This window comes from Protopterus annectens, chromosome 11.part0 (assembly GCF_019279795.1).
Source record: "Protopterus annectens isolate FY-2018-M chromosome 11.part0, PAN1.0, whole genome shotgun sequence".
Taxonomy (NCBI): Eukaryota; Metazoa; Chordata; order Ceratodontiformes; family Protopteridae; genus Protopterus; species Protopterus annectens.
This window is the reverse complement of record NC_056745.1, coordinates 40,061,212-40,087,310: the sequence shown is the minus strand read 5'-3', so window position 1 is coordinate 40,087,310 and position 26,099 is coordinate 40,061,212. Positions and strand designations below refer to the sequence as shown.

At 39.4% G+C, this 26,099-nt stretch overlaps 1 protein-coding gene across 1 annotated transcript in view; it reads right to left on the bottom strand.

Moving 5' to 3' along the window:
- Positions 1-26,099, bottom strand: part of NELL2 (neural EGFL like 2) — a gene marked incomplete in the record, with an annotated part of 1,888,857 nt that overhangs the window by 26,305 nt on the left and 1,836,453 nt on the right. Inside the window, 1 exon segment of the mRNA XM_044087166.1 lies at positions 22,924-23,100. Coding sequence (XP_043943101.1) covers positions 22,924-23,100 — 177 coding nt within the window.

Genomic DNA, 26,099 nt, shown 5'->3' with positions numbered 1-26,099 from the left:
TGTTCCCAAGTCTCACAACACTGTGTTTGAGCTTAGGGGGGGTGCTATGTATATCATAATTAACAGGAGTATGTCATTGACAAGGGGGACAATGAGTCATAATATGATTTAAGGTTCAGTCCGTGAATTTAACACCAATCACTTGTCTGTGTCAGCCCCTTCTGTAATATGCTACCATCATTGGCAGACTCTATATGAATGCGTCCAGTTGACAGTCATCTGCAAACTTGGTAAACCACAGGCAATCTACTGTTGCCTGTCCTTCAGGGAAATATTTTCCAAACAGTTGAAGTACCAGCACAGATTCTTGTAGTATTCCACTGGTGAGTGGGCTAATGGTGGAGGTGCAGCCCCTGACTTTGAGAGTGTGTGTTATGTCATTGATCCAGTTGGCTATCCATCTAGTATTATATGGCCTAATTCCCAGATGGGAGATCTTCACTATGACATGAATGGGATATAGCATCAAAGGCCTTGGATAACTCATCATAGGCAATATGTCCTGTTATCCATCATCCAAGTCTTTAGAGGCAGTACCCAAGAAGTCCACAAGGGTCAATATGCAAGATCTACCCTTGATAAAACCAAAATATGTAGGGTCAGGTGTGTTGAAGGTCAACTATGTCCCAGTGGATATGATCTATGATGATTCCTTCACTAGCCCTGCAGATAAGGCTTTTTAGGCATACAGTTCAATAGTCGTAGTTCTGCATGTCACCAGATTTATGTGCATTGCATAGTACACAAAATTTGATATTTCATTTTGTAGTGTGGTTGATATATGTGTGGAAAAAGTACTGAGACCCAAGGGTTGCAGTGCTTGGGGGGTGTATACACATGAATGTATTGTAAATATGTGACATACTGTTAGATAGGGGTCTCAGTCTGTAATCTTTCCACAAGTAATTTCATGTCATACACAGGCAATGGACAGCAGACAGCAGTAACACAGCATAATATAAACATTTCCATAGTGCAGTGAGCAGCGGGTTTGCACAATGGTTAGCAAAGTGCATGCACATGAGAGATACACCTGTTTGTAGGTAAGCAGTGCACAAATACAAGCAGCATTGCTAAAGCCTGACAGTTTGACACTTAGTATTGAGTCTATGACATTCACCTGCTACTTAACTGACTCTGTGGCAGCACATGTTAATGCATTGATACATTCTGTTTTTGGGCCAGATGGTACTGGGTTCAAATACAGGTGCATCTACAACTTTAAAATACCTTTCATTATAGAGTGATAATGCAATGACATGAATTGTTTATATGAGATGTGTTGCTGTGTGCTGTGATAGCGCAGGGGGGTTAAATGGCATTGAATGGAGGTAACTACAGCATTTTGCCACCGTTCGCAGTCACTATGCATTGGTGTGTGATGCACAGCTTCTTGCAAACAGGGTGCCCAAAAAGAAAAAGGATCCATTGCTTTTTCTGCTACTTATCTGATTTGTGTGTGATTCTGTTTTTTTGATGAGATTAAAGGTGTTAAAATGGGGCAGATAGGAAAGTGGTGAAATGGGGAGCAAGCAGGGGGAAGAACAAAGTCTGACAGTTAGTACCGAGTCTCTAGAATACATTTGCTACTTAACTGACTCTGTGGCAGCATGTGTTAATTCACTTAATGCAGTGATGCATTCATATTTGGGATCAGATGGTACTGGGTTTGAATACAGCTGTATGTTACACTTTAACTACTTTCCCATTACCGTTACTGCACATTAGTGTGCAATGTGCACCATCACGCAATAATGCATTAAAGAAAAGAAATGGGGAAGACAGGACAATGGTGAAATGAGGCGCAAGCAGGGGGAAGAACAAAGGGAAGGCAGAGCAGGAAAGTGCAGGAAGCAGGTAAGAAAGAATCATAGCTATCCATTACATTAGCAGTGTAAAGTGAACATATGTGCAAAAGATTAACGGAATTTGGACTGTCATCTCCAGAGTCAGGGGTGACCACAACACAATCATGTTGTATAGCTAATTGAACCAAATCAAGTGTGTCAAGAAGACACGTGTGTGAAAAGGAGAGCTATGTATGGGATGATTTTTTTGTGGGACAGGTGCCCTTTTTTTGAGAGAGAGAGAGAGAGAGAGAGAGAAAGGAATTTTGGGGAAAGGATACAGGTATGTCTGGGTCAGGTAAGTTGGGTAGGTGATGAAGCAATTGCAGACAGACAAGACAAACAAGACAAGTGACAGGGACAGTGATGGACACAAAAGGTTGGGGGACACCATGATTGGAGTGAGGGAGGGGACATCCAGAACTCATGGTCGTCAAGTTGAGTGGCAGTGAAAATTGAATCCTCACCCACTGGACTGTCATCACTGTCACCTGACTCCACTGCTGGCTGGAGTACTTGATGTCTCCTTCTCTTTTTCTTACTACTGTGTAAAATGAGGGAGAGCAGCCTCTCCAGCCAGAGTAGGTGTATACCAACAGTCCAGTGCAGAACCCTATACCCCATCCCTGACATCTCATTATGGGTGATAAAATTATCATCTCCACTACTGCTTCCAAAGGGTACAATAGGACCGGACTCCCAGGCAGGACTACCTGAGGGGGAAGGAAGTGTAGGGGCAGAAGAGGTGGTGCTGATACCAAGTTGGCTCACAGTCGTGCTGGGCAATGGTGCTGGATCCATTGGAGGGGGGCAGGAGGATCTTGTGGGGCAAGCCTACCCCACTGTACTGTGGAACATTTAGTGATGTGGAACACATGTAAGGCATGGACACATTTTGACTACACGTAATAAAATACAAAAAAAAAAAAATAAAAATAAAATAATAAAGAGAGATAAGGACTGGGATGAGAGAAAAAAAGAGATAAGATTAATACATTCATATGTGACATTCAATGCATTAATACCATTATTTGACTCTATTATCTTAACCTCTACTTTTAAGACTATCAACTCCTAACAGAAAACGTTTACTTTTAATACTCCTAACAGATGCACACTATAATACAGATTGCAGCAAATCCTTCTTGACGTGTGCATATATTGCACATATGCATGTTTCAATTATACATATTACAGTTTACAGCAGGGCATGTGTGCCCTGGTGTAGAGCTAATACACACTGTTTGAAAATGTTGAGCTCATTTGAAAATGTTGCACTCCACTTACCATCGCACAAACATGGTGCTCGGCAGTGCGCACCTCTGAGCACCATGTTTGCTCAATGGTAAGCAGAGCACAACAGTAGCAAATGAAGGAAATTCAAGGTTATTGGATGTACAGGCAGTTGAGTATGTGTGTTAGATAAATGTGAAGGCCATGACTGTCCAGATAGCAGAAATATACTTAGAGGAGTATTGTACCCAATATATTCACTGTCACAGATTTCAGAATAAATGTGATAATACATAGATAAATGAATATATAAATGACACAATATTAGTGCCTCAGCCCTCATACTTATAATTAATATCAGCTACATCATGCCAAGTGTTATAGGTGAGAGTTACACTAATGGGAAGTGGAACAACAGTAAAAGTGTATGGAATATGCTGCATTCAAACCCAGGACCATGTGTATGGCAGTCCTACACTATCACCTGTTGCCACAAGAAGGTTGAGAAAACACTTGTTTATGTTGCAGTTCATTGCTATAAACTGCAATATCGCAACAGTGAAACAAAGGTTGCACACCCTGTACAAGAACCCAGGACGAACTGTTCTCCTGCCCTACACTTAACACCTGCTGCCACAGGACTAGTTACATGACATTCTCTATTTTACTAATCATTCTTAAGGTCTTGCTGTTAACTGCAATGCAGCATCATTTACCTGGTTTGTGCGATACTCAGTAACATTCACTGAATGCATCTGGTTTCTATTTTCTGCTGTCTGGGTCCCATCTGCTTCCTGGGTGGGCCAGGTGTCCAGTTTGCACACTGCTATGCTTCATGCAAACCAGATAAGCACAGCCAAACCACACATTCATTTTTCTACATTTTTCCTGTTTGTGCTACAAGGCACACCATGCAAACAATGGCAAATAAAAAACAAAGAAAGAAAGAAAAGGGAGAGGTAGCTGAAATGAGGAGAAGCAGTCTATGACATGTACGATAGAAAATGTTATTACACGTATGCGATATTTCTAGTTAGGTCTGAATTTGAACTCTCACTCCAATGTACCTTCAGAACAGAGGATGGGTGCCGTATCCCTCTTTGTCCCACAAATAGATTTGCATAAAAGAACTTAATATATGCGCATCCAAATGCAACAACATCTACAGTGATATCAAAGCATACAAGTGCTATTTGTACATTTATTAGTTTTGGATGTAGTGCACCTAGTGATCACACAACCTGTCATGATTATTGCTTGCACATATACAGCTCTGTCTTACATTTCTGTGTTTGCTGACCATTCTTTGTTTATCTGACCATTACTCTGAGACATGCAGTGTATAAGTCATTTTATATCATTGGCCTTAAGATGTGTAAGGATATTAAGTGGAAATAATATCATATGTGGTTGCCAACAAATGATGGTCTTGTTGGATGTTAAGGAACACAACATGTGACTTGTGTGCTGCTTACATACATTTCCAACATTACATACATTTCCAACATTACATCTAACACTTTGTAGGTCTAGCCTGACACAGCTAGTGGAAGTGAGGCAGCCTGCATTGCTGCTGTGTTTTCCTTCTCCCAACCACTAAGTCACACTTGAAATCCATTAAAAACAGACATGGAGGGAATGCTTGCACTATGTTTACAACCCTGCACGAATCCAGTTTTTTTGGGATTCAGCGGTTCTTACCTCATTTGCATCTTCACTGTGCTGATAGCCCTGAATCTACACCAAAAGGCAACCATGTAGCTAGGCAAACTGATGGTGGGGACACTGGTTTATGTTGGAAAGACTGTACATAATGCTACTTCTTCAGGATAAATCTATAGAGAAGTACAGCATTTCAGAAGGTATACTTCCATTTGGTCAGCTACATACTGCATATGCTAAAATATATTTAAAAAATATCTGAAGCAAAGGTTTTTACACTTTTATCTGTATGCATTAGTCAGAAGTACACTTATGGCATGGGCATTTTTGCCAAGCCATTTCAGAGGTATACATGACTACCAATACACGAAAATGGAATTCTGTGTGATGAATATGTACAACTGTTTCAGTGACAGTTCCTCTGACAGAACATTTAGCATTTGAAAGAGGGTTCGTTAGCAAATTGTGTCATTTTCCTGTTCTTTTGGAGGGGGAGCATAAGTGATTCACTGTTATGGTACAAAGAAGGATAGACTATTCTTTTATGTGTTGAGGGGGGCATAGATGAGTTACTGTTATGTCACAAACAAGGATATGTTGCTCTATTAGTGTGATACAAGCGAATGCCACTCATTCCTATTATTACACAATATACTCCAGGTTCAAGACTTACCTTGTAAATGCAGCAGTTGACACGGTTCTGTCCATGTAGATTCCTTTACATGGATGTATTCCAAATGTTTTGGAATATGCAGGACAAACAACAGAGTCTACACCAATGCTTTACACCTTATTGAATAGCTCCACCACATTGGATTGGTTGATTAGCATGCAATTCAGCTGCTTATGCTGTAATTAGCATACAATGGTGTTTACCTGGTTTGCATGGGGTGTGCACCTCTACATGGCACTTACTGAATGTAAAACATTTCCCGGCCATGTGCACATCCTCAGTGATGTGCACATGGTGAAAAATGACTCTGTATGCTTTATTGAATCCTGGGGAATATCATTTTCTTGTTTCCTGTTTTTTTTTTTGACTGTGCTTATACAATAGATTCTATAGATAAGTAGATCATCCTCTGAGTAAAAGTAGTGCAAATGAAACAGGAATTGACAACCAGTTCTACAAAGAGATAAATCTGATTTGAATATTTATATATATTGTTATCTACCGTTGTTTGCAGCACAGGCTCTGCCAATCTTTTTTAAACTGATCATCAAAGACGTATGTATAATATTTCTGTTCAAAGACTTAGGCTGTTTAGAATGACTACTTCCTGTAATATTTAGCACGGTCTAAATATTAAAGCAGTGCTGTCATTCTATATTTAACAACACCAGGAATCTGCTGGTACTTAAATGAACACAGCAGTGAATTTTCTTCTGTTTGCCAGATACTGTCCATTTCTGTACTCTGCTTACACATTAATCAGCAATCTTCGAACTATCCCGGTATGGTAGAGCTAATTATGGTTTGATCTATTTTCCAGATGATCAACTGAGGGGATGATTAATTACATCAACAATGAATTACTCGGAGATTCCTGTAACATCACTGCAGATAGTAGGACAATGGGAATGCCACTGGTTTTGTGTGCATGTGGTTCCCAAGTTTGCTAATCATCAGGTGGTACCGTCCGCTATATCGCAAGCAGCTTGTGTTAATTAAAGCATTCTATCTAGGTTTAGTGAAATGTAATCATCAGTTTCTCTACCATTCCACAGATACATTATTACATTTTGCTAGCAAACATGAATGATGACAGGTATGTAAGTTATAACCATCACTTAATCAAAATAGTACAGTAAGCTAGCGCTGTTATAGACAGCAATTTATTCTGGTGTCTTTACCTAGCTCCAAGGCAGTTAGTCAACTGCTTTCATTTTACTATATCCTGAAACGGGTCTACCTGAAAACACCGACACGCAAAAACACCGACAATGAGATAACCGACACCACAAAACCGAAAGTTCAAAAACAGGAAACATCACATGCCCAACAAACCACAATCTGGTAATCAACAAAACAAAACAAATACCTTTTCCGTAAAACACACACACAACACAAACACACACACAACACAAACACACCAAAAACCTTACAAACCTACACTAAACCTTACATACACAACTATCTATGCACTAAACTTAACCCAAACCCTAACCCTAAGGTCCGTCACTATCGCACACTCACCTAACCCACGCCCTAACGCTAACTCACTTAACCCGCCTCTAACCCTAAAGTCTGTCACTATCGCACACTTATCTTACCCGCACCCTAAACGTATAATTAATTGCAATCATTTATCCCTATACGATTCCTGTGTCAAGAGCAGAACTGACCCTATTCCTTATGTATCTGACAGGCCTGTCACAGATTACAAGGACTTACCTACAAAAGCAAATGGGGCTTATAAAATATCAAATAAGAATTAGGTTTCCAACCTAAATGATGGTAAAAGAATGAGCTGGAGAGACATTATATCACGTTATTCCCTAAGATTAAGAGTTTCCTACTGCTACTGTTATTACAAGGAAAGGGATATACCAAAACCCAGGGCCTTGCTTTCCTAATTGTCTGTGTTTGTCTTTCTAACTGTTTACTTTCTCTATTTCCGTATCCGGTCTGGATAAGAAAAGGTAGTTTTACAGTGGAGCATAGCTCAAGAAATGCCTGCAATAATGCTGTACAATTCAGAGCCTGGATTGAGTTTTAGCTGTTAAGGAAGTAAAACCTCACATTGCAATCTGTGAAGTAGCTCCCCCGGCTCTGCTACATGTAGACAGGGCTACAATTACAAGCATGTGGATGGTGTAATAACACTGGTTCAGGAAACATATCAATGCATCCTTATTCAGCAATGGATTTTGTTACTCCGATCTAGGGATTCTGTACTTGTTATAGAGAAATGGGGAGGGGGTCAAATCCTTAGGGAAGGAATCCTGTATTTATATTCTACAAGACCATTCACCAGCTTTGGCATGGAGTGTTTTTCATGGGTTGTGGACAAAAGCCAAGATTATAATCTTTAATGTTAATATTGATTAGATTGACCGGCCTGGCCCATACTCACTCACTCTGGTGATTCTGCCTGTATTTTTAAGTGTAAAAGAACTATCACAGAAGCAGATAAAACACCTGAACAATGTAGTATGTAACCTGGATGCTCTGCTTGTCTTCGTAGGGCACACAGGCTGCTCTCACCACCGCAGTTTGGACAATTTTTATTATTTTTCCTATTTATTGGCAATATCGACAACTACCTGGACCGTGGACCACAGTCAGTTAAGTCTCACTGTTCACTGACCCTCTAAATACTTTTAATCCCAATTTAAAATCCATCACAGACAATGTAGGACCTCCTTAAACATCAAGAGTAAGAGGTGTGATGTGACCTTAGCTAGACATGAAATAATGACCAGCATGAGCCAGGTACAGTAAGTCGCCTGGGTGTCTGAGGCACTGGCAGGGATGGAGGTATGGGGGTGCCTATGCTTGGGGAGAAGGACATTCATCTCAGTACTCTCTGAAGGGAGGTTTGATCTGCAAAGAGGGGAGTAGACCGTGGACAATTCCAGAATGGACATATTGGAAGGGGAGGTCATAACATAAAAAAATTCCTTATGGAAACAGTTGTTGGCGAGACCGCCCTCAGGACACCCTTACTTTCCACACTACCCCCAGACCTGTTAGTTTGGGAGATGAAGGAAGAGTTGGTAGACATGGCAATGAATGGGGCCACTGGCATAGATGATTAATAAGAATGAAAGCGGGGGCCCAAAAAAAAACACAGGGAAAACAGGTCATGCTTTAAGCTTAGAATGAGCTCTACAACAAGTGCCAATCTTTTACAAGAACAATAAAATAATAGTTCTCCAAAAGTCGTGGGCTAAACATAGGCTCCTCCTGATCATTCTAGCATGATATTGTTAAACTTGAACACAACAAAACAGCAAGCTGAATCAGACATTTACTGGCAAAGAAACTCCATACCTGGGATTTAACCAGGGATTTTCAGACTTTTCAAACCTGGTCTGAAGTTTCTTTGCTGTTTGATTTGTACAGTATTTCAGATTGCTGTTGTTTTTCAAGCATTACTTTAACAAGTTGTGAAGCCTTCTATCTTCAGGATCTAATCAACATCTGGATCCTATACCAAGTAGTTGTGCAAAAGTTTTCCAAGTATGGTTAATTTAACAAACAATATTGTGCCATCTAGTTGATATGAACTGCCAAATGAGTACAGAGTAGCTCTGATCCAATTAAATGAGGAGTGGGTATAGTATGTAAGAAACCTGCTGCCTAAAATCGAGCACATTGTGCAACAGGTTACAGATTAAATAGTTACTAAATGAGGAATGGCTATAGTATGTAAGAAAACTGCTGCCTAAAATCGAGCACATTGTGAAACAGGTTACAGATTAAATAGTTACTAAACGAGGAATGACTATAGTGGGTAAGAAAACTGCTGTCTAAAATCGAGCACATTGTGAAACAGGTTACAGATTAAATAGTTACTTAATGAGGAATAGCTATAGTATGTAAGAAACCTGCTGCCTAAAATCGAGCATATTTTGAAACAGGTTATAGATGGAATAGTTCATAATTTTTTTAAATTAGGTGCTAGGGCTCTGATGTTGTGAGCCATGCCTCAAATAATACATAGCCACAACAGCCATGTGACCTTACCATTGGAAAAAGCACTACGAATTCCAAACTATAAAGGAGGTTGGCAAAATTGACATTATAGCCCTTAGTCATTAGATTCATAGATAGACTCATAGGTAAGTAGTAGGCTAGCTGCTCTTGTGGGCCATTTTAAGCCTAACCAATTTCCCTTGGTGCAAATCAAACCTTGTACCTCTTGTGTGTGAGGTAAACACCTTTATCATTATGCCACACCCCACTCCTCCTTCCTCCTACTCTGGTGGTCCATTCCCTAGCAATGTGATCAATGCACTCAGATCTTTTTCCTGCTCTGGGGCTATCAGCCCCCCCCCCCCCCAACCAGATGACAGAACATACCAGGGTTGCCATGGCCATATTAAGTGCATTTGTCTCATCTACCACTATTTTAACCACTTTGTTTTCCCAAGTTTTTCCTTCGATTCTACTTCCCATTCTCACATTTTGCATCAGAGATAATGCTGGCCCTGTTCTCTCCTCTGTCTGATTTGTAAATTAAACTTAAGAGTAAAGGACCCAGAATGGACAGCTGTAATGTGCCGCCCTTCCTTACCTCCCATGAAGTTTCTGGATGCTGTTTGGGTGTCACTCATTAGTGTCAATCTGTCCATTAGCAAAACTACTTCAAAAAGTAGCATGTTGTTAGTTACACTGAGTCCCCTCAACACTGGACAGGCCATAAAACTGGTGTGGTCCAAATGGAAAGATGATAAAATCAGCAAGAGAAAGAGAGCAATACTGCTGGAACTGAATTCATCATTAAGTCATGAGTACCTGTGCCGGGAGGACACTGTTATCACAAAATATGTCCAATATGAGACTGATATATAGACTGTATCTTATATAGCATCTGTCACAGAGATTAGGTTAAAACATTAAAGACAGCTGGGTGTACAAGTCCTAGGATGAAAACGGGTCTGATTCTGATGTGTGCACTTGCGCCAGGACTGGGAAAATGGCTTCGCAGAATCCTCAAGACATGCAAACAGTCCTAAAATGGGGTTAGGCCAGGCTCAGGGGAGCTGATGGACCACCTGTTGTTGAAGGAAGTAGTAGTCCATAAAAATGACAGAGTGGACACTGATGATAAGGATGGACCACCTGCTGTTGAAGGAAGTAGCAGTCCATAAAAATGTCAGAGTGGACACTGATGATAAGGATGGACCACCTGTTGTTGAAGGAAGTAGCAGTATATAAAGTGACAGAATGGACACTGATGATAAGGATGGACCACCTGTTGTTGAAGGACATAGTAGTCCATAAAAATGACAGAGTGGACACTGATGATAAGGATGGACTACCTGTTGTTGAAGGAAGTAGTAGTCCATAAAAATGACAGAGGGGACACTGATGATAAGGATGGACCGCCTGTTAAAGGAAGTAGTAGTCCATAAAAATGACAGCGTGGACACTGATGATAAGGATGGACCACCTGTTGTTGAAGGACATAGTAGTCCATAATAATTACAGAGTGGACACTGATGATAAGGATGGACCACCTGTTGTTGAAGGAAGTAGTAGTCCATAAAAATGACAGAGTGGACACTGATGATAGGGATGGACCACCTGTTGAAGAAAGTAGTAGTCCATAAAAATGACAAAGTGAACACTGATGATAAGGAAGAAATGATGTGTTGTTACTGTTATGCAAAAAGCCCAGAATTTCCAGACAGAAGATATTCAGAAAGATTAAGAGAGAAAGAGAGAAATTAGAGGAAAGAAAAACAATTGCAAAAGAAAAACTGTCAAAAGCTTCAAATGCAGCATTGCATTCCTCAATACAACAAATCCATGAACAACTTTACATGGACAAAGAAAGTTTGGGCTGCCTCAAAAAAAAGTCATAGAGGAAGTGTGAAAATGTAAAGAAGAAAACCCAGTGATTTTTGAAAGGTATAAAAAATGGACATGGAAAAAAGAGATTTGATATGGTGCAATATTTATGCAAAGGAGAAAGCCAAACGAATCAATTGTAAAATAACAGCAAGCAGGTCCAAAGATATTTAAAGAGAAATTCAGGCAAAGGCACCCAGACATGGAAAATTTCATGATACAAAAATAAGAAAACAAAGGGGAAATGTAGAATAGAGGATTAGTAAGGTAGAAGTTAAACAAATAGAAAATGAAGTTATGGATTACCTGTGAAGTGAAGGATTTAGTGTAGAAAATCCAACATGGGTTATGTCACAGCATGATAGAATATTGAGTCCCCAAATTAAGGAGAATCAGGTAGAGACTTCTAAGGGAGAAATATGAGCATGGAAAAGAAAAAGAGATTTGATATGGTGCAATATTTATGAAATGAGAAAGCAAAACTAATCAATTAAAAAACAAACAGCACCAAAGATATTTGAAGAGAAATACAGAAAAAAATACCACGATATAGAAAATTTCATAATACAAAGAATAAGAAAACAAAGTGGAAAGTAGGAAAGAGGGTTAGTAATGGAGAAGTTAAAGAAATAGAAACTGAGATTATGAATTACCTGTGAAGTGAAGGATTTAGTGTAGAAAGTCCAATACAGGTAATGTCACAGCATGATGCAACAATGAGTCCCCAAATTTAGGACAATCCGGTGGAACAGGAGCTGTCCACTCACTTGCCACAGGATGATGTTCTGCAGCCTTCGGCAGAAAACTGATACAAAAAATTCATTTGGAGTCACGCAGTAAGGGAAGGAACAAGAAACAGTGGCAACTCAAATGCAGGCAATTTTTGGCATGATGGACTAATGAGTTCCCATATGAAAGGAGCATTAGGTGATGCAGGATGCAGCTGAAGAGGATAAGTCAATGGAAGATGTTCTGGAACTTTCTGTAGAATATCCATATAAACAAAGAGCAAAGAATGTGCTCTCAGTTTAGAGGAAAATGATCTAAGGGAAGAGGTGCTTGATTATAGATGGATAGACATATTAAGATACAGAGAGTAAACAAGAACCAAAATGTTAGAAGTGTGGTAAAACAGATGAACACATTAATCAAGACTATTAAAAATTCATGTGATATAACAGAAGTAAATAGGATATATTACTGTGCAACTACATTAAAACAGATAAAGTTCTACCACAAAAACAAGAGCAGTAAGGGAAAGGAATGGAAGAAATAAGAAGAATACAGAAGAGGGAACGGATCAACAAATACCTAGAACGATAGACTTTGTAAAGGTATTAGAAAAGACCAGGATGTATCATGCACTATTGCAAATAATAAACGAAAGATGTCAGCACAAACAGAAAAACGTATGTAACTTAAGTACTGGGGGAAACAAAGCAAAATAAATAGAAACACCACAAAAAAGGACATACTTGGAAACATATTTAAGAAAAACATTTGGAACATAAGAAAGCTGAATGGATAGAAAAATAAAAAAAAAACAGTAAGGAGTTTGAATGTACAAGATGTGAAATGGGATGAAGTAACTGACAGAGTAATTGAAAGAGAAACTTAAGAAAAGCTCATAGTTACAAGACTCCAGGCCCAGCTGCAGTACGTACTTTGGGTTAAAAGTATTAACATCTTTACACAAAGATTTAGCCCTGAGAAAGAGCTACGTATATACACAACCGGAACAGACTACAGCCTAGTTAACAAAGGAAAAACAATACTCCTCCTTAAGAGTGAATCTGTGAGCCATCCTACAAACTACAAAATGATAACTTGCCTTCTGACAATATATAAACTATTTACTGAAACTGATGCAGACAGAGTTTATAGTCATATAGAAGGAAACTCAATCATGGCAACAGAACAAAAAGGTTAAAAAAGTCATACAGAGCAAAGGATCATGTGCTGCTAAATAAAGCCGTAACAGAGAATTGTAAAAAAAAAAAAAAAAAAGGAAGAATCTAAGTATGTTATGGATAGATTACAAAAAACATTTGACTCCTTCCTATATTCATAGGTAGGTTCATTGGTAGGTACTAGCCTATCAGCCCTAGGGCCTATGCAAGCCCAGCCAAAAAGGTACCCTGGCTTTCGCCAACCAAGAAAATTATTTTCCTGTGCCCCTGTCGAGCGGAGCCACAGAAGTGATCCCCGGGGTGAATTTCCTATTTCCCATCCAATCATCAAGATTTTTCTTGACAAGTACTAATGAAGAGCTTTGTTTGGTATAGATAGGTAGTTTATTCCAGAGTATGGGAAGTCTCTGGGACAGAAATCTATCCCTCCGACATGTTCTTTTTAGTGTGGTGACAAGGTTTAGGTCCCTAGAGCGTGTAGCCTATGTTGTAGTTCAACGATAGAGTTTTTTACCAGAGGGGATGACAATGCACTTTTTGGCCTTGAGTTTGAGGCCATGGCTTTGACATCAGGCAGCTGTCTCAGTGAGGTCCTTTTGTAGGATGTCCACATCGTTAGGAGTTTCGATTATGGCTCCTAATTTGCAGTCATCTGCGAACTTCATTAGCCAAAATAACAGTGGAAATTCATGGATAAAGGAGTGCTTACAGATGTATAAGAAACAGCCTACATTTATCAGTTATATTACAGTGACCACGAAACAGTGGCTAACCACTTTGCAGTTAAACCATGACAAAAGGCAAATTATTATTTCAAGGATAGAAATTCAATGGGGAATATTCCAGGGTGGTTCTTTGTCACCACTGTTATTTTGTCTTACCATTAAGCCATTATAATATTTACTTAACGGATTAGGTCACGGTTACAATTCTGACCCATAAAGAACCTTACTTAAAGACTTCTCATCTCCTTTTTGTAGATGACTAAAACTATACAGTTCATCAGATGAAGAGTTGAAAGCACAACTGCAAGTGGTCAAAACTTTCTCAGAAGATATAAGAGTGTCATTTGGTCTTGATAAATGTGCAAAAGCAACATTTAAAGCAGGAAAACTGCAGCACCAAGAAGATATAATTCTGGGATAGGAATGTGATATAAAGGAACATGAGCAGGAGGGAGTGTATAAATATTTGGGAAGCATCAACAAAAAAACATGAACAAATGCAAACAAAATAAAGAAAGGAATTATTCAGAAGACTAAATCTAATATGGAAAACAGCCTTGAGATCTAGCAACAAAACCCAAGCTATAAACCAATTTGCTCTTCCCATTCTAATGTACAGTTTTGGGGTGACTGACTGGCCCCAAAAGGTATTAGATCAGTTGGACTGTAAAAAAAAAAATGCTTCACTCTTATCACATGATATATAAAAATCAGTGTATACCAAGATTATATATTCCTTGCTCTGAAGGAGGTATAGGCTTCCTTGAAACTGACTACATGTATGGATTTGTAGTCATGGGACTGCATACATATTTGCTGACCTCATCAGATCCAAAACATAATGAAAGTTTTAAAACACGAGGAAAGAAAGTCTAAGATGACCTCTCTGCTTAGTTTAGCGGAAGCATTCTGAGGCCAAATGGGAATGGAAACCAAACTAGAAGTAGACAAAAATAAGACAGCAACTGAATGTGCCAAAAAACAAAAGAAACAATCTAAGATGAAGGATCAGATGAAAAGGAAAGAAATATGGAAAAGCCAAATACAGTGGCAAATATTGAAATCTCCTTGAACTACCTGTTGTTGATTAGGGTGTGATGCAAGAATGGTTAAGGAGAAGTGAGTTGAAACCAAAAGACGAAACTTTAATAATGGCGGGCCAGGATATTGAATTTGGTTCACACTGGTTTACAGAGTCAATTGAACATGTTGAAGGAGCAGACAAATATAGGCTCTGTAAAAATAAATGGAAACAGTCATACATCTTCCCGCTTGGTGTGGTATACTCCAGGCAGATGGCCTGTACACTGAAAGGTACAATAATGCGGTAATACTGTCATATATATTGCACTGGGGATTGTGCAAACACTACAGGATACAAGTAGTTGAGAAGCATTGGAAACATGACCCACAAAGCATTGCAGAGAATAATGAAGTCATATCACATGGCGTCACCTATTACCAATAGTTTAAAAACTAGATGTGAGAAAAACAGATATAGCAGTCCATGAAAAAAAGACAAAAGTAGCATTGATGACTGAAATTACTACTCCTAGTGATTAAAGTGTCTTATGTATATAGAGAGAGACACAAAATCATAAAACATCAGGCAGAAATGAGTGCAATGTGGAAGAAAGATACTAAGACAATTCCAATAGTAGTGGGAGCAATGGGTCTTATAATAAGAATCTACAATCATACTTAGATATGCTACCAATCCATGCAACTGTGCATGAATTGCAGAGGGAGTCAGTTCTGGGCACATTGTGGGGGCTGCAAAGAGCATTTTTGGTTCACATCAAAGACTGAAACAGTACTAATTTCATGAAGTTTCATTTTACTTTGACTTAGGAATGGGGTTCATTCCTGTCATGGTATTAGGAACCCAAAAGACATGGAGAAATTAAACTCTAACAATCCTGTTTTGGCTTCCATGGAATATAAATTAAATACACTTAGTTAAGACAAAATGGGAGGTGATCTATTCACTGACTTGCCAAAATCTTTGATACCTTTGGCAGTAAAGTGGTGACTTTAAGAGATCCAAAGACTGGTAAGTCTAAGTTAGGTCTTATATGCACTAGTTTGTCACCTTGGCAATCATAAAATGGCTGTCCTGAAAGGGAACATATCTTCTTCTTCTTTTACAATAGATGGCATTAGTTGTGAGTTTATTCTAGGCCCACTGTTGTTTGTAACATGTCACACGGAGATCCTGTTTAAACTTCTTCCAAGTATTATATGTTGACGCTATGGCTCTAGTTTGCAAGGCAGGTACAGCTCAAAGAGTACAGAATAACCTGCAAGCCAGTTTAATAATGTACAGTTCTGGCTAGATGTATCAGGTCTCTATATCATATCAACAAAACAAAATGATTCCTGTTTAATTCAGTAAAACCCTCACATGAGTGAAGAATAACAGCTTAAGATTCAAGCAAAGGATGGTTCCATTCTGTAAGTAGTTGATAAAATTAAGTATCTACAAGTTTTTGCCAATTAACATATGATCTGCACATTATTTTAGATTAAGAACAAATCATTTAACACCTTGATGGTGTATGAGCCTATAACTATTTTGACCCAGTTATATATATTAAGATAGTCAGTGTCATCCAACATCTTTTGCACATCTGGCAAACATTTACTCTACACCATAATCAACTAAAAGACAAGCCCTGACCATATATTACATAGCTCATATTCTGTTCTGAAAACACAAGTGTGAAAATTGGGTTCACATGCAAAATCCGCAGGCTCATGGCACTTTTTTTCTCTTTCAAGGACTAAACATCCTGTTCACTGAGAAGAACTAAGAGATGCAGATAAAGCTATAAATTACTGTGGCACTGTACACTGTATCGTCCTATTAGTTGCTACTTCTTTGTTTTTGTACATTTGTACACTTCTTGTGTAGCAATTCATTAATGTATAAGTGTTGAATCCAGACTTTCGTGGACACACCTGAAATAACATACACATATTTTTAACTGTGAATTTGAATGTAATTCTGCACTGCTTTTCTCCCTGCTAAAAAAGGATCTTCCAGATAGATACCTTGATATTCAAAACACAGACACGCGCACACACAAACACACACGTGCACACACACACACATACACACACACACACACACACACACACACACACACACACACACACACACACACACACACACACACACACACACGTAAATATGGTAAATGCAGCGGGTTTTGCAGAGGGGATAGTGTGTTTGAGCCAAACAGTGTTTGTCTGATTGACAATGGCACAATGGCTTAATTGCTAAAAAACACTTTTAGCAAACATGTGGTCTTACCCATCCTCCACTGTTATGTGACTGTAGAATTGGTATATATATGTTCGGGTGTAGTATGGCGGTGGGGTCTATCCCACATAGACGGGTTGATTCCTATTTGCTGAAAGTAGCTTTCAGAGATTTTTTTTTTTGGTGATTTGTCTGTTGGACAAAAAGCATTCCAATTACATCTAAAGTACAGTGAAGGACACAGACTGCTAACTGGTATAACGTTTGTGGAGTTGACCTTTAACTAGCTAATCTTCTAGCTCCTTATTAGCGCAGCTTGGGACAGCAGCTGTGGACAACATCCTGTCCTTTAGATTTAATACCCTCTATCAGATATAGTCATCCATGTTAAACATGAGGAAGGATTTCTTTTCACAGATGTTATCTGGAGTAATGTAGATTCCCTACATGGGATATTTGCTATTCTTGCACTTTTATTATGAGCATCTGAAATATAAACTGACTTTCTACCCTGCTATTTGTAAATACCATATAAACTCTTAGTAAGGACTTTGTTAGCAATTTACAACAACTGAGACTGTTGAGATTTTCCAGCAAGATATGTAAAGCCAAAGTTATTTTATTTGGAACTTCAGCTGGGCTCAAAATGTATCACTAAAGCTGGTCCAGTTCTCATGTGTATGGAATTAAAATACCTCATTGTATGGACAGATTCAGATATGATCTTAAAGAACCTCCCCAAATTGCTTCAAACAAGGCCCTACCACAGCAGAGTGGATTGGTGTGCCCTGTAGACAGAGAAGACCCTGGCGGTGGACTAGATTACTCAACACAAACAGATTACACACACTCTGCTGTGTGCCCTGTAGACAGAGGAGACACTGGCGGTGGACTAGATTACTCAACACAAACAGATTACACACACTCTGCTGTGTGCCCTGTAGACAGAGGAGACACTGGCGGTGGACTAGATTACTCAACACAAACAGATTACACACACTCTGCTGTGTGCCCTGTAGACAGAGGAGACACTGGCGGTTGACTAGATTAGTCAACACAAACAGATTACACACACTCTGCTGTGTGCCCTGTAGACAGAGGAGACACTGGCAGTGGACTAGATTACTCAACACAAACAGATTACACACACTCTGCTGTGTGCCCTGTAGACAGAGGAGACACTGGCGGTGGACTAGATTGCTCAACACAAACAGATTACACACACTCTGCTGTGTGCCCTGTAGACAGAGGAGACACTGGCGGTGGACTAGATTACTCAACACAAACAGATTACACACACTCTGCTGTGTGTCCTGTAGACAGAGGAGACACTGGCGGTGGACTAGATTACTCAACACAAGCAGATTACACACACTCTGCTGTGTGCCCTGTAGACAGAGGAGACACTGGCGGTGGACTAGATTGCTCAACACAAACAGATGATGCACACTCTGCTGTGTGCCCTGTAGACAGAGGAGACACTGGTGGTGGACTAGATTAGTCAACACAAACAGATTACACACACTCTGCTGTGTGCCCTGTAGACAGAGGAGACACTGGCGGTGGACTAGATTGCTCAACACAAACAGATTACACACACTCTGCTGTGTGCCCTGTAGACAGAGGAGACACTGGCGGTGGACTAGATTACTCAACACAAACAGATTACACACACTCTGCTGTGTGCCCTGTAGACAGAGGAGACACTGGCGGTGGACTAGATTGCTCAACACAAACAGATGACACACACTCTGCTGTGTGCCCTGTAGACAGAGGAGACACTGGCGGTGGACTAGATTACTCAACACAAACAGATGACGCACACTCTGCTGTGTGCCCTGTAGACAGAGGAGACACTGGCGGTGGACTAGATTACTCAACACAAACAGATGACGCACACTCTGCTGTCAGTGCTTCAGTTTCTGTTCTCATTATCTGTTCAGATATTGCAGTATGAAATGGCTAAGGCTGCCCTGTTTTCCCCTTCACTGGTCTCAGAGTTGCCTGTAGCAAATCTACAAATTTAACTACTGTTCATGCAAAGGATCCGCTTTCATCTATACTCACCAGTTCTAAGTTAAGTTAATCAGATAAATCGCCCCTCTTAAAAGAAATGTCTCCACCATAAATCCCTGTCATTCTCATTTTTATATATCTGTTTTATTTATATATACCTCTTTGACAGAGCCATACATATCCAACATACCTATACAGTTAAGTACAATACTGGACCCAAAGCTTTCCCATTTTAGTCTCAAAATTATCAAAATTGTTTCTGAGTCTCATGTGCAGCATCAGTAAACTAAAACTTTCCAATGAAGTCTAAAGTCATTTTGGCATTCTTTAAGTCATATTCCAATCCTGACACTAGTGTTATCAAATAAATTAGCTTCCCAAATAGGAAGTATATCTAATATGAAAATGTTCACTGTGATACATCAGGAGAGACATACTTCATTGTGAGTAATTAGAAGAGGGACTCTTCAATGTGAGATATCAGCATAGGCATTCCACACTGCGAATCATCAGGACAAGGATTCCTCATTGTGAACCATCAGGAGAGGCATTCCACACTGCGAATCATCAGGACAAGGATTCCTCATTGTGAACCATCAGGAGAGGCATTCCACACTGCGAATCATCAGGACAAGGATTTCTCATTGTGAATCATCAGGAGAGGCATTCCACACTGCGAATCATCAGGACAAGGATTCCTCATTGTGAACCATCAGGAGAGGCATTCCACACTGTGAATCATCAGGACAAGAATTCCTCATTGTGAACCATCAGGAGAGGCATTCCACACCGCGAATCATCAGGATAAGGATTCTTCATTGTGAACCATCAGGAGAGGCATTACACACTGTGAATTATCAGGACAAGGATTCCTCATTGTGAACCATCAGGAGAAGCATCCCACACTGCGAATCATCAGGACAAGGATTCCTCATTGTGAACCATCAGGAGAGGCATTCCACACTGCGAATCATCAGGACAAGGATTCCTCATTGTGAACCATCAGGAGAGGGATTCTTCATTGTGTGTCATTAGGAGAGGGATTCCTTATTGTGTACCATCAGGAGAGGGATTCCTTATTGTGAACCATCAGGACAGGGATTTGTCATTGGGAGTCATCAGGAGAAGATTCCACATTGGGAGTCATCCAGAGAAGGATCTGTCATATATATGACATAATAATTAACTTCACATTAGCAGTTTAACTTTTGGTTTGCAATGCTGCACATGAGGTGGCAATATGATGACATGTGCTGTTCAAGACGCACACTGCTACTGTAAAGGTAAATGCTAAAATCTCATCCATGGTAAGCAGTGTTAACTAGCAGCCATTGGAATGATGGTAAGCAGTGTTAACTAGCAGCCATTGCAATGATGGTAAGCAGTGTTAACTAGCAGCCATTGCAATGATGGTAAGCAGTGTTAACTAGCAGCCACTGGAATGATGGTAAGCAGTGTTAACTAGCAGCCATTGGAATGATGGTAAGCAGTGCTAACTAGCAGCCATTGCAATGATGGTAAGCAGTGTTAACTAGCAGCCATTGGAATGATGGTAAGCAGTGCTAACTAGCAGCCACTGGAATGATGGTAAGCAGTGTTAACTAGCAGCCATTGCAATGATGGTAAGCAATGTTAACTAGCAGCCATTGCAATGATGGTAAGCAGTGTTAACTAGCAGCCATTGCAATAATGGTAAGCAGTGTTAACTAGCAGCCATTGCAATGATGGGAAGCAGTGTTAACTAGTAGACATTGCAATGATGGGAAGCAGTGTTAACTAGCAGCCACTGGAATGATGGGAAGCAGTGTTAACCAGCAGCCATTGCAATGATGGTAAGCAGTGTTAACTAGCAGCCATTGCAATGATGGTAAGCAGTGTTAACTAGCAGCCACTGGAATGATGGTAAGCAGTGTTAACTAGCAGCCATTGGAATGATGGTAAGCAGTGCTAACTAGCAGCCATTGCAATGATGGTAAGCAGTGTTAACTAGCAGCCATTGGAATGATGGTAAGCAGTGCTAACTAGCAGCCACTGGAATGATGGTAAGCAGTGTTAACTAGCAGCCATTGCAATGATGGTAAGCAATGTTAACTAGCAGCCATTGCAATGATGGTAAGCAGTGTTAACTAGCAGCCATTGCAATGATGGTAAGCAGTGTTAACTAGCAGCCATTGCAATGATGGTAAGCAGTGTTAACTAGCAGCCATTGCAATGATGGTAAGCAGTGTTAACTAGCAGCCATTGGAATGATGGTAAGCAGTGTTAACTAGCAACCATTGGAATAATGGTAAGCAGTGTTAACTAGCAGCCATTGGAATGATGGTAAGCAGTGTTAACTAGCAGCCATTGGAATGATGGTAAGCAGTGTTAACTAGCAGCCATTGGAATGATGGTAAGCAGTGTTAACTAGCAGCCATTGCAATGATGTTAAGCAGTGTTAACTAGCAGCCATTGCAATGTGCTTTCATTTTGTGTCCTTTTCTTCCTCCAAGAACAGACAGCAGGGCTGCAGGTTTAATTCTGAGTTTGCTGGTTTACCAAATTAACCTTCAGTGTCTACTGCCAAGCACAGATCACTGGTGACATTCTCTTCCACACTGTCTACCATCTTCAGCTACTGATAATGTGCTTTGATATATTTATGGGATCACCAGGCTGTCCTAGAACACATCCATGGGAATTTACATATTGCATAATAAAGTGAGCTTTATCTTCACTGGAACCATTGGTACAGGGTTGTAGGACCAATGCATTATACAATTTGCACTGAGACTAATGTGAATATATATGTATATATATATATATATATATATATATATATATATATATATATATATATATATATATGTATATATATATATATATATATATATATATATATATATATATATATATATATATATATATATAGAGAGAGAGAGAGAAAGAGAGAGAGTGTGAGAGATATAGCTACACATATATATTCAGCAGAACAGATTATAGTGGTTTGGGCACATGTGCAGAAAAGCAGAACATAATCTGGTGAAGAACATTTGGAACAGACAGAAAGAAGTCAAGAGGAAATGTGGGAGTCTAGCAAAGAGGTGGATGGATTGTGTAAGAGAAGACCTGTGACAGTCAGGCATGAGTGTCGAAGAATGTAGTAGGATGGCTTTGAACAGGGAGAGATGGTGGCAAGTGACACAACACCCCGACTCCGTGTAGAAAATTGGATAAAGTGAATTGATGACGATGGTTACACCTATATTATGTTTGCTATTATTGCTGTGTCATGCTATAAGTAACTTAATATCATCTATCATGGGACACGACCTACAGCACAGCCATGCTGAATACAACTAAGTATAAATGCAGTGCTAGAACTCATAGCTGCTCATTTATTACCACGGAAGCACCTGCTTAGTCTTCTTGACTTCTAGATTTGCTCTTATGCCTTTCATAATACATAAGTCCTATGAAATGGATGTAACGGATGCGAAATGAAGTGTTTGAAGCCATAGTATTCAAATGATATACATGGGTGATTAATCTAATTAGCATGCAATACTGCCAGCCAACCTTTACAGAAAATATAGAAAGGGCATCCCAAACTGATTTCCATTGTCTTAATAATTATGATAAAGAAAATCCCTTCTGTGAGCTGAATTTATGTCAGGTAATCATTATTGTTAGCACAGTTAAAGTGAATAGACAGTTCTTGCACAGTATTTGCTATATATTATAATGATGTCACATCTCTTACCAGACAACGGCACTGCTGACAGTTCTGTATCCATGTTTCCCCACTGCTGTATACAAGATCTCCATTTTGATGAAGACAATGGCTGGTTAGTCGGGAGTCACATTCAGGACAGCAAAACAGGTCAACAGTTGGGTTCTGACAGTCGCATACCATCCGACGGCACATTACTAATCCTTTCTGAATAAGTAAAAATGTACATGTGCAATTTTTTTAGCATTTTGTATCATTCATGCAATTTTGTATCATTTTGCATCATTCATGCCCTACCACTTAAATAGCAGTGACATCTTAGCACATTGCAAATGTGGTACTAAACAAATAGTTTTGTAATGGAAAATAAAGTTCTTGGTGTATTTATCATCCAGATATATGCCTGAGACAGAATAAATTTTAAACCAGGGCTAAAGAATAAGTTATTTCATATATTAATCACTTTCTGAGAAATACTGTTTCTAATGTTCAACTCATCCTGTGCAACTTTTTCTCACTCAAATTCTAAAACTCATGGTTATTTATACATCATGGGTATTAAAGCATATGCTTTCTTCAGTGTTAATAATCACTGGATGCATTATGTATAAACTGATAATAGCACAGTTTAGAAGGGAAGCATGGCAAGGGAATCACACATTTAAATATTTTTCAGAACACAGTTAAAATGGTGGCCACAGTGGCATCACCATTCTTAGAGGTGCATAACCGCATAAGGACAATCCTTTTTTAGAATAACAGTACTTCTGTGTACTACTTAGCAAAGCTGGAGCATGACCCATTCTGCTAGCATTTTCCTGGGACCTTAATTATTCATGCTAGGATTTGACCAGCAGATGTGTGGTGCTGCACGCAACACATAAGGCTGATGGTGCACTGATTTGCAGCCAATTGTACTGGTGGCTGTATGTTTGGTGACTATAACATGATGTCTAGAATCTGCCTAACAAGCTGTACCCTTGATAAGTGAATTATATAAACAAGTTAGCAGACAAAGAACAATTAGTAAAGATTTGATAGACTTGGTTACTAAATGTTCTTTAAAAGTAAACGTGTGGGTTGACATAATGATTAAGGTCCTCACCTTGTAGTCACAAGGTACAAAGTTTAATTCTAACCTCTGGTTATTGGCTATCCTTAAAATGGTCCTTCAAGGCAATTAGCCTAGTGTTTCCCTATGAACCAGCATAATAATACATATCTACGTTGTAATAATGCATATTATTTACATAGGTTGTTAATGTATACTCAAACATGAACATTTTGAAATTCTGTCTTTCTGATTAGTTTTCCTTTTTGTTCCTTACATGTAGAGCAACCTTCATCCCTAAGCATCTCAGGCAGTTGCAAAGGTATGCAGATGTGGCTATATTGATATAATAAAGATGGAATATATGACTTAATGTAATCTTCAGATAACCTTCATGTGAATTATTAACGCTATATACAAAACCATACATGCACCAATATGTTACATATGCAGATGAATACAGTGTAACTGTCATGGGTCTATACTGAGTTCTCAAAGGCCGACAATGTTGAATCTGACATTGTCGGCATGAGAATAGCGAAACTGCAGGACGTCGAAGAAGTAAACGGAAATCTCCGTAAGGGGCGATTTCCATTTACTTCAATGTAGTGTGGCCTCGGAGTTGGTATATTTAAGTAGTGGGGGGGTATGTGGGGTAAATCCTCCCATGTGGGGGGTGCAGGTGGGCTTGCCCCCCTGCCTACACCATTTTTTTTTTTTTTTGGGACATTCGATGTTTTAACAGTTCAATCACTAAGGGTCAACCTTTAGTGTTTCGAACTGTTAAACATTCGATGTTCCAATATAGACCCAGCTGTCATTATATTATGTACTTAGGTCATGCGGAAGGGTCCAAATGGATCAAATGAAGTATCCAGTCAACAAAAAGTGTAAAAAAACTTTAAAAAAAAATCACATTGTAGCTGTCAAGCTAAACACTCCTCATTTCTATGAGTAAAAAAATAAACCTGTCCTGTCCCGTGGTTAACCTGTCTTCTACTGCTGCACGTACATATTATTACCTGTTAGGTTCCATCAGTTCATAGTCTTACAAAACATCCAGTAATGATTTTAAATTTTCCTAATGGGCTTGCATAAAAGTCCAGTTTTTCCTTGTCCATTTCCTCTTTTTTCCACCCCAATCTCTCATTCCCTATGGCTTTATGCATTTCTGCATGCCCTCTTTATATCATGACTAAACAGCACTTGCCATTAATGGCACATTCCTGCTTCTCCAGCACCAGTTATCACAAACATTTGCAACCTGTGCCTGTGCAATCATCACCTAGTCAAAAAAACCTGCACATATTACTTATCACTAAAAAGCACTTGGGCTTCAGACCAGTTGTTTTACATTAGGAAGGTTTGTGGCCTGCACTGTGGTGGCAGGACAGGTAGCTTACATCCTTCTAAGTTGGGAACTGCTGATTGAGGGCTCAGTGTCTGTTATTCTAAAAGTGTATTAGTTCTGGTTTAAGCACTTGGGCTTCAGGCCAGTTATTTTACATTAAGAATGTTCGTGGTCTACACTCTTGTGGGAGGAGAGGCTGGACTCTGGCCTTCTGAGCTGGGAATTTCTGGTTAAAGGCTTATAGTGCCTGCATATTTGAACTGTTTCTTACTGAAATTGGTACACCTTGTTTGCTGTAGCATAGACTAGATCCAGGCCTGCTGAATCTAGCTTTGTTTGTATGCTTGTTGTTTGTTTGCTTGTTATTTCCCTGAAACGCTAATTCCACCTAAAATGTGGCTTTTCAGTGCTTCTGTGGATCCCTAGTGATATCTGCATTGCTTACTGTACTTATTTCCTTGTTTCACTTGAAAGAAAGTTACTGTTTGTCATTTTTGCATTTAAGTTACCTGTAACACATTGCATTTAAGTTACCTGGCACTCGCTCACTAAAGCAATTATATAAGTCAGCACTAAAAAATTAAAAGCACTACACCCTCACAAACTCCCCTTGAGTACCTTGTTCCCCAATGGCCCTTTTTTTCAATTATAAAGGAATTCCCAATACTATTCTAGCATGTCCAAAGGTCAGTTGTCAATCTCCTCTCCAGTCCAGCTGGTGAATCTGGGAATCTTGAGGTAATGTTACAACTGCCTCATGTACACAGACAACCCTCTCCTCCTCCCAACAAATTCTAACACATG